This window comes from Cebus imitator, unplaced genomic scaffold, assembly GCF_001604975.1.
Source record: "Cebus imitator isolate Cc_AM_T3 unplaced genomic scaffold, Cebus_imitator-1.0 Scaffold149, whole genome shotgun sequence".
Taxonomy (NCBI): Eukaryota; Metazoa; Chordata; class Mammalia; order Primates; family Cebidae; genus Cebus; species Cebus imitator.
In genome coordinates this window covers 1689496-1705658 of record NW_016107464.1, presented here as the reverse complement: position 1 = coordinate 1705658, position 16163 = coordinate 1689496, and the positions used below count along the sequence as shown (strand labels likewise).

At 44.6% G+C, this 16163-nt stretch overlaps 1 protein-coding gene across 15 annotated transcripts in view; it reads right to left on the bottom strand.

Annotated features, from left to right (window-relative positions):
• Positions 1-16163, bottom strand: part of UNC13B (unc-13 homolog B) — a 239416-nt gene that overhangs the window by 19039 nt on the left and 204214 nt on the right. For 8 of the 15 annotated variants that reach the window (XM_037743661.1, XM_037743665.1, XM_037743666.1 and 5 more), the window contains 12 exons: positions 15582-15587; positions 14698-14772; positions 13674-13893; positions 11099-11326; positions 10383-10524; positions 7842-8011; positions 7288-7403; positions 6783-6946; positions 6027-6177; positions 4531-4599; positions 3032-3121; positions 2553-2681 (listed from right to left, as the gene is read on the bottom strand). In XM_037743661.1, coding sequence (XP_037599589.1) covers positions 2553-2681; positions 3032-3121; positions 4531-4599; positions 6027-6177; positions 6783-6946; positions 7288-7403; positions 7842-8011; positions 10383-10524; positions 11099-11326; positions 13674-13893; positions 14698-14772; positions 15582-15587 — 1560 coding nt within the window. The remainder of the gene's footprint in view (positions 1-2552; positions 2682-3031; positions 3122-4530; positions 4600-6026; positions 6178-6782; positions 6947-7287; positions 7404-7841; positions 8012-10382; positions 10525-11098; positions 11327-13673; positions 13894-14697; positions 14773-15581; positions 15588-16163) is intronic. The other 7 variants (XM_037743662.1, XM_037743667.1, XM_037743669.1 and 4 more) reach the window with 1 other exon arrangement.

Below are 16163 nucleotides of genomic sequence, written 5' to 3'. Positions count from 1 at the left end.
TTAAATTCCTTAGTTTACATCTTCCAGAATGTGACTGTCTCTCAACCTCATACCTTACAACTCTTTTTGTTCCATCTATCACTGCACCACCACCACTTATTTACTGCTTATTATGTGCCAGGCACCCTGCTAAGACCTTTACATACATTATCCTATCTAATCCTCACAACTCCATTGAGTAGAAATTATTATAGCTTTCATTTACAGATGAAGAGAGTGAAGGGCAGCAAGCTTATATGACTTGTCCAAAGTCATGCAGCTGTAAAGAGCAGAACTAAGATTTGATCTTAGATAGCTGAATCTCATAGCCTCATGCTGTAAGTGCCCTAAGTTGCAATACTTCTTTATTTTTCATTTTATTTTTTGAGATGGAGTCTTATTCTGTCATTCAGGTTGGAGTGCAGTGGCATGTGATCTTGGCTCACTACAACCTCTGCCTCCTGGGTTCAAGCAATTCTCCTGCCTCAGCCTCCCAAGTAGCTGGGATTACAGGAGCCCACCACCACGCCTGGCTAATTTTTTTGTATTTTTAGTAGAGATGGGGTTTCATCATGTTGGCTAGGCTGGTTTTGAACTCCTGACCTCAAGTGATCTGCCCACCTCGGCCTCCCAAAGTGCTAGAATTATAGGCATAAGTCACTACACCCAGCCTGCATATACTTCTTTAACATACTCATGCATAATTCTGTGCTTCCAAAATTCTGTTTTCTCTCTGGTATGCCCTTTCCCTCCAGCCCCTTTCTTTAGCTAAGTCCTACTCCTTCCTCAAAATTCAGATTGAACTTTACCTCTTCTGAGAGGTTTTCCTGACATCCCTGGTCTGGGCTCCCAGAGCACCCTTTGTGAATCTTTGGTGTAGATGTATCAGAAAACTACAACTATAATAAAATGCAGTAAAAACAAAATAACAACAACAACAAAACAATAAATACAGTAATTTGCCCTGACCTCCACCAAACAATGAGATCCCTAAAGGCCGAAATATCTCTTACTCAACTTTATGTCTAATGCTTTGTTTGATAAGTGAATGGATGGATGAATAAACTAATGACTTAAGGTCAATAGATGGAAATTTTAAAAGACATCAAGAGTTTATTCCAATGTATATATGGAATAAGGAAAAAAAGAAATTGAGAAAAAGTAAAAAGCAAATATCAAAATACAAAGGCCAAAGGGTATCCCTGAATAGTTTATGAACTCTCTTGCAAAGTTGAGTTCATTCTCATGGTGGGGAATAGAGACCAAATATTCAAACAGACTCTGCATAGTTGAAAGATCAAAGCTGAGAACAGTATCTTGCTTCCACCAGAGAGCCTCCACAGACAGATGACAGAGGAGCCCAGAACATATCAAGTAAAACAAAGCCCTCAGGAAAACCTGCCATGGACTTCAGAACCAATGGGAAGTTTTATAAATCTTAAAAGGAAGAAGGCTTAAATCCATGGCTGGCACAGAAAATACACTTGGGAATGAGAAGAGGCAGTATGAACAAGATCTTAGTCTTTATTAGGGTACTCCTAGGAGGCTTCACAAATTGGATATATTTACCTAAAGATAAATGTCCAGGAGATTTAGGTTGTCCTGCCATCATTGTTTGTCCAAATAGGTCTATCTCAAACGCCCCTTGTTCTACGTAGCTTTCCCCAGTATCAGATCAAGAATGGGAAAAGACTGTTCTCCTCCTTGGAATTCCTTTAATCTTATCCCTTTTTTAAGGCCCTTCAGACTTCTTTGATAGGAGGTATATATATGTTTATGAGACTGCAAACTTACTGAAGGAGAACTGTGCTCTCCTCAGAGCTGGCCTAGAACAAACATTAAATATATATTTGTTGGACTAAAGGGAATCCACTGCAAATGTATGGTCAGCAGAAACTCGTAAGTCTGGAACTGTAACTGAGTAACTGGGGCTAGAAGTAAGTTCTGGCTTTAAAATAAGTTGGGAGCATGGACAGAGGATACTATTAGAAGGATCTAGGAAAATGTACTAAGTCATTAGGTACTGACTTAGGATGCCAGGCTAAAACAAGTCTCACAGCCTCACAGAAGGATAGGGTCAGCCTCAATAGCCAGTGGATGAATATGCCCGGAAGAACCACACATTTCAGAGAGAAGTGATTAAAGGGAAAAGTAAACCTTCCAGGAGCCAGCAGCTCAGAGAGTCCACTTCAGATCTCAGAGAAAGGCAACCCAGAACTTACCATGGTCCGCATGACTAAGACTAAAGTTAAACTTGAGGGAGAAAAAAAGACTCTGGGATAGACTCAGAATTCACCTACTCAACCCCTGAACTGTGCATGAATTTAGGTTTACTTTCTTCAGCACCATTATTGTTGCCATTTCTGTTCAATTCAGGTATGTCTCATCTTGTCCAGGGGACCCTTTCCATCCACATATCTCACATGGTCCACATGGTTTATACTCCACAACTCACTCACTCTTGAGAACATCAAGTACTTTGTTCTGAGTGCCTTTCCATCACCATCATGAAGGAAAGCTGAGGCTCCAAAGAGCCACTGACAGCTGACCCCACCTGATCCCGAACCTCTTACCAGCTGGTACTGGCGGCTGTATAAGTCATGGCAATTGTTGAAGATATATTCGTATGTGGAGTTCAAACAGGCCTTTACACAATCCTTTACCACCTGGCTAGCTCTTGGCGGGCTTTGCAGTTCTTGTACCTGCCAATTAAAAGAAGAAATATGGGCCCAAGGTCTTGCTTACCTGGGTGGGATATTCTCCTAGCACTACCCCAAACCTACCCTAGATTCTTTCATCCCTGTATGGGTCCCTAGACCTTTCCCTGTGACAAAATTGCCAGGAAAGCTGACAGGGAAAACTTCCAGCCCATCCTCATAGATCTATAGTCTATGTGCTCTCTCAGAAGTAACCCAGGGAACAGGTACACGGAAATGTAAGCTTAGAGGTGGTGAATCCTGTAGCCTCTGACTCTACCCAGTGATTCTTATTCTTCATGTTCCTGCAGCCAGATCTCCAGCCCAGCATCACCCAAGCCCAGTCCACTTCTTACCTTCATTCTGAAGAAAGTAATGCTGGTCAGCAAATCCACTGTGGATTTTAAGTCCTGAAGCCGTTCAGGACTCCCAGCAGGGAAATTATTCTGTTGCAAATCAAGCAAATTTAAGAAAGGAACAGAGGACTATGAAAACCTTCCCTGCCAAAAGTAATGATATCAAAAGCTTCCCTAATTGCTACTCACTGGTATTTTCTCTAGTTGAGCTGGGCAAAAACACTTAATGTTACAGGTCTCCCTCTTTCTTTTCTACTGATACAAACAGGCTCTTGCCAAAAGCAGGGGTTAATACTCCCCACCCTAGAAGGCAACACATCCTCCCTCCAGCCCTACTTCCCATGCAGTGTATAAGCACTTGTACAAAAGAACACACAGGCACACACACACTTATACACATGCTTTTCTTGGATAAAGAGTCTTACACACAAACAGTGAGTTCTTCAAAAGTTACAATCTAACTGTATATCCTGTAATATAAGTGGAGCCACACTACTGACCAAACTGAGGTCCAGGACCTGTACTTTCTGTACAATAGACCCCAGCTCTTCTTCTGTTCTGCAGCCAGCAGATGGCAGATCTCTGAGCAGAGCTGCTTTTGGAGTGAGCTCCTTAGGAATTTCCAGACATCCTTACTTCATTCACTTTGGCACAAGTCTTAGGAGGGAGCTGCCATGAAGAGCTGAAGGGAGATGCTGAGCCTTTCTTCACTTTAATGGTCAGTTTTTTAAACCTTCAAATGGCTACTTATATGTCAAATATAGTACTATTATTTGTGCAAATGGAGGGCACTGGAGTGCAGATAATTAAAACCTCACTTCTTTTTTACTTTAAGGTTGTTTTTATACTTTCTTTTTAATGTGCGTATATTGCCTGTTCTGAAAATTCACAACACTTTAAAGCAAGTAATAAAGCCATTCTAAGATCTAACATAGGAGGAACTGAGAAACCGCCCATTTCCTTAACCTGTCCTGGCCCAGGTGCCCATCCTCCTACTACACCTATTTCCTCCCTTTATCCTAGGAATGGACATGATCTCTGATAAAAATTATTTGCAAAAGCCAAGCTACTCTCTCTCCCCCCAGCCAGATTCTTACACCTCCTCTGGAAAATAAGGAGAGTATGGAAAAATGCAAAAAAGAAATGTAATTAGAAATGTAATTAAGTATCTAATTTTTTAAAAGGTTACTCCTGGAAGAGATTATCCTCAATAAACTCCCTAACGAGAATGTCACCAGAGAGTTTAGTAGGGTGTTAAGAGTGAGGTTAGAAAGCCAACTGTCTATAAAAACCAACCATACACCATGTGCTATTTATACACCACATGAGCCTTGGAGTTAAGAGAACCACAGGTGTCAGCAGCACTGGCCATTTGGGTGGACGTGATGACACAGGCCAGTTTTCCCTGGCCTCAATCTTTATAGCCAAGATTGGCCTACAGTGTCTCTGGGACTACGCTTGACATCTATTATGCTTCCCACAGCCATGTCTTCACTCACCCTGTATGTAGAAAGGTCAATCCTCAGTGAATTGTGCAGCTGGTCCAGCAGTTTTACAAATCTCTCTTTCTGACAGTGAGAAATAATGGGGAAGAAAGAGAGAGCCTGTGTCTGAGTCCTCTAAACTGTAACAGAAACAGAACCACCTCTGGAAGAGTAGACAGAGTGGGGAGGCATTGGGCTGGAGACACAACCCTGCTTGTGGAAAGAACAACAACCAGTGTAAGGGAAAAATGGGATAGACAGTCCCCCTGTTCTATCTCTTTGCAGCTCTGTTCCAATCTGGGAAATCTCACACTGACAAGGAAAAAGCCAAGTCCCTGGGAGGAGAAATGGCTCCTTTTATACAAGAGTCAATGGGGCATGACCAGTGCATCTCTATCCCTTTGGGACTGTAACTTATCTTAGTCAGATAAGAAGAAACTCCAAACACATTCTCCAAATTGTTTCTGAGTCTGAGGTCTCCTGACTTACCTCGGGGTAGTGTGTTAACAGTTATATGGCCACAGCCTAGCAAGATGATGGGAGGGAGAAACTGATGCATTTGAAAGATAATGGGACAGGCATGAGGGGTTTCTCTTTAAACCACATTCCACATTTCCCATAGTGTATACTTTTTAAATGTTAAAATATCTAACATATACTATTTTAATAGCTGATTTTCATAGAAAAAGTATAATTAAACATGGAATCATGTGCCTGCAGGATTTTTGCATCACACTCCTAGAACTCATATATTGATTAGATGAGTAGATATTAAGACAATACATAATGAGATGAGGCAAAATGGAACAAATATTTGACTGGCTTAATAAGTTACATTAATTCATTTACAGAAAGACTCTATCAACAACAAAAAATTCATTAGTACCGAAAACCAAGGCTCACAGACTCAGTGAATTGGGATGATATCAGTAATTTTATGCCCAAAATAGTAATCTTTGTGGTGGTGGGTCAGAAATATTTCATCTGGTTTATACTGAATTAATGTCAGGTGACATTCTGAGGTAATGACTCAACTTCTCAGTACCTTAACCCAGGAAGATCACACCCTGGATAGGGAAAACAGTACAGACACTAGAAAAGGGATAGGTTCAGGTTCAGGTGCATACTGGCATCATTGCTTAGACATCAGTTTCATATAAACTTAAGTAATATGAATCTGTCACAGACAGACTGAACAAGATTAATAAAAGTCTATTTGTGGACCTGCAAGACTGAAGAATATGGAAGAATATGGTAACTCAATCAAGTTGTTGATCCAGAGAGATTCTGGCTAAGCCCAGGTGGCACAACGCCCAAGCACCTTCTCTCCTTTATCTGTGTCTGAGGAGAGGCTATTAGTATAGTCTGCATACCCATAAGGAAACAAGGTTCATCTATAAAGGTGGCAACTATCTGAACTTTAAGTACATCAAGCAACTCTATGGGACCAGTCAAGACAAATCAAATTAATTGGTAACAAATGTGGACATATGTGTTTACATGATACTTACCCCAAAGTTGGAGGCTGCAAAGCGATCAGATGCAGAGACATTGGTAGAGGCAGTTGTGTGGGCATAGTAGGCATTGATGTTGGCCAGTAAGGTGCTCATCACTGCTGGCACACCAGGACACATGTACTTGGATGACAAACATGCGAAGTGCCTAAAAAACACAGCATACTCATCCTCAAAGACTCTTCAGGGCTTGCAGCAAAAGCCAAGCAGGAACTCAATAAAAGTTTATGGGATAAATGAAGCACAGCCAGGGCAATTGCTACCCTCTGCTTGCCTAGGGTTGCTTTCTGTGTACAGCTCTAGGGGCAGCCTCACTGATAGAAAGGTTAACCTGCTTCTCATAGCAATCTGGAATTCCCATTCAAGGAGTCCTGGTCTGCACCATACACAGCGGCTTTCCCTGCAGTTTCGTGTCCTCTTTGACTCCCCGGGCCAGTCTAATATGTGTACATGAGCACACATACCCTGTCTGCTAAGGGCTGTGATGTCTAGACAGGTTTGTCCTTGCATACTCTCGCATGCCTTTTTCCCTGCAGAGTTCCCTCAACTCTGCGGCAGACAGAAATACCTTTTTCTATGAGTTACTGACAAAAACATTCCCATGGTGCATAGACCCCTCCCACACAGCTCAGAGAGGAAAGTAAAGGAATCACTGCATGCTACCCACTAAGGACCTGCCCACCATATCAGTGTGCCTTTATTAGTCACCCCAACGATTAGTGGCCACTTCCCAGAGCCCCAGCAGAGACTCACGTCATGGCCTGATATATGGACTCGATGCCATAACGCATGGCAAATTCATCCACAATTTCTTGGGCTGTCTCATCAAAGTACACCTTCCAGGCATCATCTCCTCGAGCTTCAGGGATGCGGACTCCTCCACCGCCCTGAATGTCTGTGAGGTAATGGAAAAGATTCTGCAGGAGACAGAGCAGAGAAAGGGAATGGGTTAAATACATATGAAAAACAAAAACAAACTTGGTGGTAAGGCCCAGGAGAGTGTGAATAGGGTTCCACAGAAATTCCGTCCTTCCAGTCATTACTCAGTTCCTCCTGTGGCCCCAGTAGGCTGTTCTCCCATTAGTGGAAGAGAATGCAGTCTGGGTTCAGTCACTTGGGCTCTCCAGGGTAGCAGAGTGAGTCAAGGACGAAATTTAAACTGGGCCTCAGATCCCCAACCATCTAATGATCCTACTTATGGCCAAAGGCCTCTCTCAGCACTGCTTTCTGATCCCCCACCTACCAAGGGCTGGCTTACCTCATGGAGACATGTATACTGCACATGGTACGGGGCTACTTTCTCCTCCCCCTTGATCTCCACACTGATTTGTAGTCGGATAGCCCCTGAGACGGCCGATTTGTCTGTCCTCTTCTCTAGGAAGGAAAGAAGACTAGAGATTGACACCAGTGCAACTAGACAGCATAGATAGTCTCATTCTGGCTTAACCCAAGGAAAAGAAGAGGTCAACCCAAGGACTCAGAAAATAGGGTGAATCGCTCCAGTGACCACATATTCCACAAGTACCTTGGAACTAGCTGGGTGGGAGAACAGAAGTGTGCAGGGGGAACAAAGGCACTAGTATGAAGATTAAAGGGCCTTCTGAAACCTAGAGAACGTTCAGCCAGAGTGAGTCGTAGCCACCGCCACTCCTCTGTCCCCTATCCCTCCCCACAGTCAGTTCTTTGCAGGTGAGACAGGCTCTGTATAGAGACATGCTTTGGGGACAGATGGTGATTTTGGTAGAAAGACTATTCCCAGGTCCCCTTCAAGCTCTCCCTTCTCAGCAACTTTCTCGAGTCCAGTTTCCTCACCCAAGTTGTACCAGACATCCATCTCGCCACTTAGCGTCCGAACCTCAATGATGGTTTGGCCTAGGAAATCATCAGATTCTCGCTTTAGGCGTTGCTTTACTCTTGACTTGATGTCATCATCCTCATCCCACACACGCACCTTAATGCGGTCAGAGGAGTTGTGGCACTCACTGTGAGAGAATTAGGCAGGCTCTGTTAGGGACAGACCCAGTAGCGCTGATTCCTGTTACTTCCTATTCCCTCCCAAAAGCTCCATCAACTGCACTTGAGACCCTTGAAGAGCAGAAGTCAGAGGACAGCAGTACTAAAGTTCCAAGCAAGGTGGGCTATCCCAGCAAACAACTCTTCATTCCTTGGCCTGGGTGGCTTTATCTACCACTATACGGTTCTCATTGTCCTAGAACAAAGGGCAAGGGGTGGAGGGAAGAGTAATTAAGGTCAGTTCTGACTTCCTGTACAGCTAGCTGTATCAGTGACACCAAGAGGAAAATAGCTAGATATGCCACAGAGCTCGAGGAAGCAACTGCTAGCACCATCCTCGGAGCCCAAGATACAAAGTCAGTAAAGGTGCTAGACATGTTCATGGTAGGCCTACATGGTTATATCTGTTCAGCTTTCTATCTAACTCTCCCATCTGCCTAACTATGTGCTTGGTGAGCTTCTACATTATCCTATCATATCCCATTGAATTGTCATCTCCTCTAACGGGGTTGCTTTGGAGAAAGGAGCTTTCCCAGGTCTTGTCTTATGCTCTCCTCCCCAACAGTTAATATCTGGGTTCTGTTGTTTCACCCAAAAGTTGTAACTGGCAAAATTTGCTGTTCCTTTCCCTATGTTCTTATGATATCTTTCCACATTCCATTAAAATATTTCAATATAACTACTGCTCTATGGGAAGGTAATAGACAAATCAACAATGAGTGTCTTGAAGCCACGGATTGTCCTATTCATTTTTAGACATCATGTATAGTGTCTTGTACAGAGTATGAACTTAATAGTTTACTAAAAGTGGGCAAAAATGGCCAAGAGCCAGTTCATTTTAAATTACTCATAAGAAGAATTCAAGCAGAACTATTCAGATTCTCAAAGAAACAGGTGCTTCTCCCAGTAGCTATTAATATTATCTCTGGATTAGAGATTAATTTTACTATATCCTAATCCCTTTCTTTTTCTTTTTTTTTGAGATAGAGTCTCGCTCTATCGCCAGGCTGGAGTGCAGTGGCGTGATCCCAGCTCACTGCAACTTCTGTTTTCTGGTTTCAAGCAATTCTCTTGCCTCAGCCTCCCAAGTAGCTGCAACTACAGGCACGTACCACCATGGCTGGCTAATTTTTTGTATTTTTAGTAGAGACAGGGTTTCACCATGTTGGCCAGGATGGTCTCAATCTCTTGACCTTGTGATCCGCCTGCCTCAGCCTCCCAAAGTGCTGGGATTACAGGCATGAGCCACTGCGCCCAGCCTAATCCCTTTTTCCCTTCCTTCCTCCCTCCCTCCCTCCCTCCTTCCCTTCTTTTCTTTCTTTGTTGAGACGGAATCTTGCTTTGTTGCCAGGCTGGAGTGCAGTGGCATGATCTCGGCACACTGCAACGTCCACCTCCCAGGTTCAGGGGATTCTCTTGCCTCAGTCTCCCAAATAAGCTGGAACTACAGGCTCCTGCCACCATGGCTAGCTCCTTTTTGTATTTTTAGTAGAGATGGGGTTTGGCCATGTTGGCCAGGCTGGTCTGGAACTCCTGACCTCAGGTGATCCACCTGCCTCTACCTCCCGAAGTACTGGGATTACGGTTGTGAGCCACCGTGTCAGCCCTAATCCTTTTCTACGTGAATCTTTGGAGGAGCCAACAGAAGGAGGCCTCTACATAGCCAGCCTGCCTGGCTGATTCAGATCCAAAATCCTGACCCTAGGCCTTATTGGGGAATGACAAAGCCTTTGGATTCTCCAGACATTAGTTTGCCATTTTTCAATAACCATCATTTACTGTCATAAGAAATAGTTTATAAGAAAGTAAGATAATGAAAAAATAAGTGAGGGTGGAAGCTAGGTAGGAAGAAATGCTTCCCTTATGGGAAAAAGCAACTTCTTCAGAACCCACATTCCCAAATTCAAGCCAGAATTACCCAGTTTTAGGACAAGGATACTTTCTCCCCACTCCTTTTAAGAGCCTTCCCTATGAAAGCCTAACCCTACTATACCATCCTAGGCAATGGCAGGAGGTACAATAAGGCAGTCAGTCCCTGGTTCTGTCACTGAGCAGTAAAGTAGTAAGATCTTTCTAGTGCTAGAAAAAGCAGGATGGAGTGCCCTAAGGCCCCTTTAATAGCCCTGGTGAAGACAGGGCATGGGCACAGTAACCCTGACACAACAGGTCACAAGAAGAAAACCAGAGAAAGAATGGCTGATGCCTAAGTGAAGCATGAGAGAAATGGCTTTTTTCCCCTGCCTTTGCCCAATCTTCAAGCTCAAGTCCGGAATGACAGGATATGATACTGCTCCCCCAGTACATACAGTCCCAGGTAAGACAAAGCTCTCTGTGACTTACAAATGGAACTTTTCCTCCCAAACAGGATTCAAGTTTCCAAAAATGGTCTTGGTACGCTTCTTGGTTTTGCCAACTTGCACAGTCACATACGGGTCACTGGATCCTGTTTTGTCTTTGGCTTGTAGGCCTTGGGCACACACCACTGCAACCCAAGCATATATAGGAGGCTTCAGAGTAGGTCAGAAGCCCTCGACAGCACTACTCATATGCTCTATGCAACTTGCACAGAAACCGTAATCCCATTCCTCCATATTTATTCTTTGTCCTGGGCCACCAGTCTTTCCCTCAAAGCCCAAGCATCCCATCTCCCTACCCAAGCCTTAATTGACAACTTATCTCTACATTGGTCCTTATACCCTCTGATATATACACGCTTCAGCCCTACCCAGTTATTAAACTGGTTAACTACTCCCTGGCCCCTGTCCTTCCCCTTCCCCTCCCTCCACCTCTTATAATATGAAACTGTTAGCCAAGTCTACAGCATTAGGTTGTTAGCAAATCCTTGCATTATGATTCATGTTGTTTGCAGATAGCAGTATTGCCTCTCCTGGCACCAAGGTCTAGGTAAGGAGGAGTGATAAATAATGAGTCCTTTCCTTCCCAGTGATTTCCTTTTTCTTTCTTCCCAATTGTTTTCTCACGCTCAGGATGCTTCTTCCCCAGTCTCCTCCCCATAGCCGAGGCCTTCCTGTCCTCTCAGACTCTGGCCTGCTCACCCGTAATGGTAATCTTGGCCGACCATTTGGAGGTGCCATCCAGTACACTCTGCTTCACTGTTTTCATCTGCTGCACATGGGCAGTTTTGTTCACTGTGAAGACGTCCCGGATAACTTCAAAGATCTCTGGCTTATTTCGCTCTCGGATCTTCATGCGGTCCTTCATGGCCATGATAATGTTCTGAGTCCGGTCCTCAGCTCCATGTTTACAGCTCTTTTCTGCAGCCCCTGAAGAGTGGCCAGGCACAGAAATTAGGATTAAACAACAGGTCGCCTACCAGACCAAGAGTCGAGCTGAGGAATGGGGCCTGGGAGAGGCTGCAGGGCAGTAGAGAAACTAAGGGGGGCTGGGATATCTCTGGGAAATGTTAACATTATGGGGCCTGCTGCCTGGCCAGTGGAATTTTAAAATGCAATTCAGAAGGTAGCAATTTCTTAATAATTGTTACGGGGTTCATTATAGCATTCTAGTATATCTTGAAATCTTTTGCCAACTCTTCAACTCTAAGGTCAAAATATCACAAAGAGTGTCTCAGTTATCACAGACGGATGATGGGTGGGTACAACAGCACCACCAATCTCATCCAACTGCCAAGCATGATTCAAACCCCAGAATTTGTCATGGCACACAGTTAGCTTCTGTCCTATGGCTCCAGTGCCTTTAATCTCAGAAACTAGTGTGGTATGGTGAGAAAAGTATAGTCTTTTGTGTCAGACAGACTAGAGTTCAAATCCTGGTTCCACCGTTCCTAGCTTGGTGAACTTGGCTTCTTCTAAGAGGAGATAATAGTGCTTACCTCTCTAGTAAGCATTATTTTACATAGCATATATAAAGCATCTAGCCCAGGGCCTGGCAGTTAGCAGGTATGCAATAATGGTCACTATTATTATTATAACCATCATTATTACCCTGACAGGGCCAAAAGCTATCTTTACCAGCCATGGCCCCAGCTAGCTTTCTCACAGGCTAGCAGGCTTTTCCTGCTGTCAAAGGATCATGACAGAACACAGACTCCAGTTCATTTCACAAACCAGGCTTGTCTGAGGAGCAGGTGGGGTGCCATTCTTCCTTTACTGGTACTGCAGACTGGGTCTTGCCTTTCTCTCTAGTCCCCAAAGGCTTAGTCCTTTACTCTAAAAAGTTGAGCAAAAAATAAAGGCCAACATTTGTGTACTAACCCTGGGAGTATAGAAAACAGGTTTTATGTCCAGGGAGGCCCATAGAAGGGCATTTCATTCCACCCTGTGCATCACAGAAGCCTTAGGCAAAAGATATTCTCTGATAAATGGAAAATTATCTGGGCTGCATCCTACTCTTGCCATTTAGCATATCCCATACAAGGCACTACTTCCCTGGACTGAGACCTCTGAAAGGCTGTTAAGAAGCTAGGTACCCTGGCTACAGAGCAGCACTTTTAAGCAACCAGCCTATGCAGCCAACCTGGTTGCTAGTTCTCAGCAATTAAGGCAAGAGCCCTCTGGCACCTGCGCTTGCCACCCCTTCATGATTTGTTCTAGCCAAGTCATTACTGGCATTTGTCTTCAGGCAGTCTTTTCAAAGACCTATCTCTTCTGCTGACTCTGTCTTACCTGTCTCTTCATGTCTAACTTAGCCATGCCACTGGCACCAGTCTGAGGCTCTTCAAAGGACATTTTCCATAAATAATTTCTCAAGGCTTCTCCCTGGTCCCTGTTTATATGTCATAGCTGTCCTTGGGATAATGAAGTACTTGTGGGTCTAAAGGTAAACTTCCCTTTCCCTAGCACAATCCTTAAAGTTTTATTGCTATAGCTTGGCTTGTGGGTAATACCTGGGAGGTTTGGAGGGCAGGAAAATAATAATTTCCCACTTTTTCCACCCCTGCTTTTCCTGGGGTCCAGCCGCATGAGTGCAAGCCCAGCAGAAGGGGAGCAAGGAGATATGAACTTTGAGCCCTAATTCATTTTCTCTGATAAGAACTTAAAGCTTTTCCTGCTCCTATTCTCCCCACTCCATCATGGCAGGACAAGTCATATATTTAGCCAAGGCCACGGGGGTCTGGCATACTCTCCTTCTGGGCCTCTGCCAGATCCATTTGACAATTCTATTCCTGGCACTATTGTCTAAAAGCAAGCAATGAATGCTGTCTTCTCTGAGTCCTAGACTCTAGGCTTCAGGAGGTTCCTCTGTGGGGCCTGGAACCCCACAAAACTCAATTTCTTTCCTTTCATTAGTCTCAGATCCTGATTAAACATGCTTTTGTCATTTAGACAATAAGGTTGCTGTGGTATATATACTACAAACCTCAGTCTCTGGAATCAACTGAATCCTAGAAAAGATTCTAGCTACACCAGAAGGCCACAGAAAGCTCAAAGAACTTTTCCTAAAGGTGCTAGAAGAAGATAGTGTAAGACCTATTATTTGGAAAGGCATTGCCCCTTGATTGAGGACTATACCTTCTCTGAAAAGGATAAGGTTTCAAAATCAGGTGGACTTGGGGAATGATTGGTTCAGCTATCCCAGCTCTTTGCTACAGACTATTTTGGAGAGCTCCTGCTGCCCCACCTCCCGCCCCTCATCCCGCAGGGTACTCACGCTGCAGGCAGTCAGCATTGAGCAAGTCCTGGCACTTCTCATGGCATTTGACTCCACACTCGCTGCAGCGCATGCCCTGCCGGGCAATGCCCCAGAGCAGGCCTTCACACTCATAGCAGTAGGTTGGGGTAGTGGCTGTCCAGACCTCAAAGTTGTGAGGAGTGGTGCAGGAAATGGGGTAGATTAAGGCCTGCAGGGTTTTCTTATACACATGGGATTTCTGAAAGACACATAACCCATCCCATGACTTTTTTCCCCTCAGAGACAGAGTCTTGCTCTGTTGCCCAGGCTGGAGTGCAGTGGCATGATCTCTGCTCACCGCAACCTCCACCTCCCAGGTTCAAACAATTCTCCTGCCTCAGTCTCCTGAGCAGCTGGGATTATAGGTGCGCACCACCACATCCAGCTAATTTTTGTATTTTTAGTAGAGATGAGGTTTCACCATGTTGGCCAGGCTTGTCTTGAACTCCTGACCTCAAATGACCCACCTGCCTCAGCCTCCCAAAGTGAGCCGAGGCATCACAGGCATGAGCCACCATGCCTGCCACCCATGACTTCTGGATTCTGCAGGGAGAGAACTGAGACCCTGTGGGACAATTACGACCTTGATTTTGTGTCTCCTCTGGCAATGGAGAAGATGCTCTATCCTGGCCCAGAATTACAGAATGAGGCCCAAATATAGTGTGCTCCTGGTTGTCCAAAACATTTTGGACCTGATGCTGGATCTGAGCCTTGTTCCAGTATTCACACTTTCTAAGAAAACAGAAGGTCCTAGGCCCTTCATAAAACCCTTGAGTTCAGTGGTCACACCCTTCAATATGAGACCCGGGCTTACCCTCTGATCTAGACTCTCTTGTCTTTCCCAGTGTGGAAAACTAACACGTGATGCTATCTATCTTTTTCATCAGCATTGTATGCCCAGCCCTCTTGAATTCCCAGAATTCCCAATTATCAAATAGTATGGCTATAGAGATTATCAGAGTCCTGAGGCCAGTGGACTTACCAAAGCACATGGGTCACTTACCAGCTCTTCATCCTTAAGAGAAGTGCGTGTAGCCATTGCAGAAGTGATTCCTGCCTTCCGGGACTGGACCAGTGACTGTGAAGGAGGATCTTCTGTTAGCCCTGACCACCACCAATGGCTGGCAAAGTTCTGGGGAGGGAGCTTCAGTGATAAAAGCCACTTGACTATAGCTTACTACAGTACTTTCTATTTTTATTGTCACTCACAGCAACTGCCCTAACAGGTAACAAGTGTCCCAGGTTAAGATGCAAAACCCAAGGCCCTCAGGGGGCTACCCTAACTATTTTAGAACAGTACTTTCTTCAGGATATCTATCATCCAAAGAGTTTCTTTTTCCCTCATTCTTCTTAGGTGTCCTATCCCACAGAAACTCCTTGTTTATGGGAAGGCAAAGGAAAATGAAAATCTTAGAACTACAGTAGGAAACAAGGAATTAAGAATAAGAGACACATACAACTCTGTCCAGAGTCACATTCAAGAGTCATTATTGAGAAAAATGATTCCATGCTAAACTCTATCCCCTTGGCACCTCCCCAAGCCCACATAATCCCTGGGTGGCTGCAGAGGCCAGGAGGCCTACAAGCAGGGCACTTGGCAAGTAAAAGGGGCATTGAATACTCAGTCAAATTAAGGACAAGGAGTTAAGTCTGAGAGCTGGGGCTGCCTTGCTAGCCACTCTCTTGCATACAGGGGCCCCATGTGTCTGCCAAGGCCAAGCTTTAGGGGCAGCCCGTGAAGAGGCACATGGTTATCTAAAGGCAGAGAACACTGAAAAGACAGAAATCATAATATCAGCCTACGCAGGAGGAACAGCTGGGAAGGGCCCAAGTGATCTGGGATGTGGACTTTTAAAGAGGATGGGAAAGGGCTTTGGAAACACTCACCATAGCCTGTGTAGAGGACAGCAGAGAAAGAACAACATGATGTTAAAGCCTTGCAAGGGCATGAAAACTTTCAGAGGCAACTGAAAGGTTCTTCCCTATAGTCCAAAGCAGGGAGCATTTCCCAACCCACTCTGCTTCTGTCCCCTAAAAACTGTCTTCAACCCAGACTGCTGGCCAGGACTCAAAGCCTAGAGCACCTACTCTAAGGAGTATTATGCCATAAAGCCAAAGATAGGTAAGGACAAAAAACAGAGAGGGAAAGCAAGAAATAAACTAGATACTTGCTGGTGGGCAAGCAGTGAGAAAGGATGAGAAAAAAAGTAGGAAGAAGAGGAAGAGAAAAAAGAGGAGATGAGAGACAAGGAAAGAAAAATGGTATGAAAGAAGAGATGGCATCAAAATTTATCTTCAAATGGCTAGATGAAGAGCTGGTGGAAGAAGGGGTATATCAGAAAGGAGGGGTCAGGCACAATGGTTCACGCCTGTAATCCCAGCACTTTGGGAAGCTGAGGCGGGAGGATCACTTGAGCCCAGGAGTTTGAGACCAGCCTGGGCAACACAGTGGGACCCTGTCTTTATTTA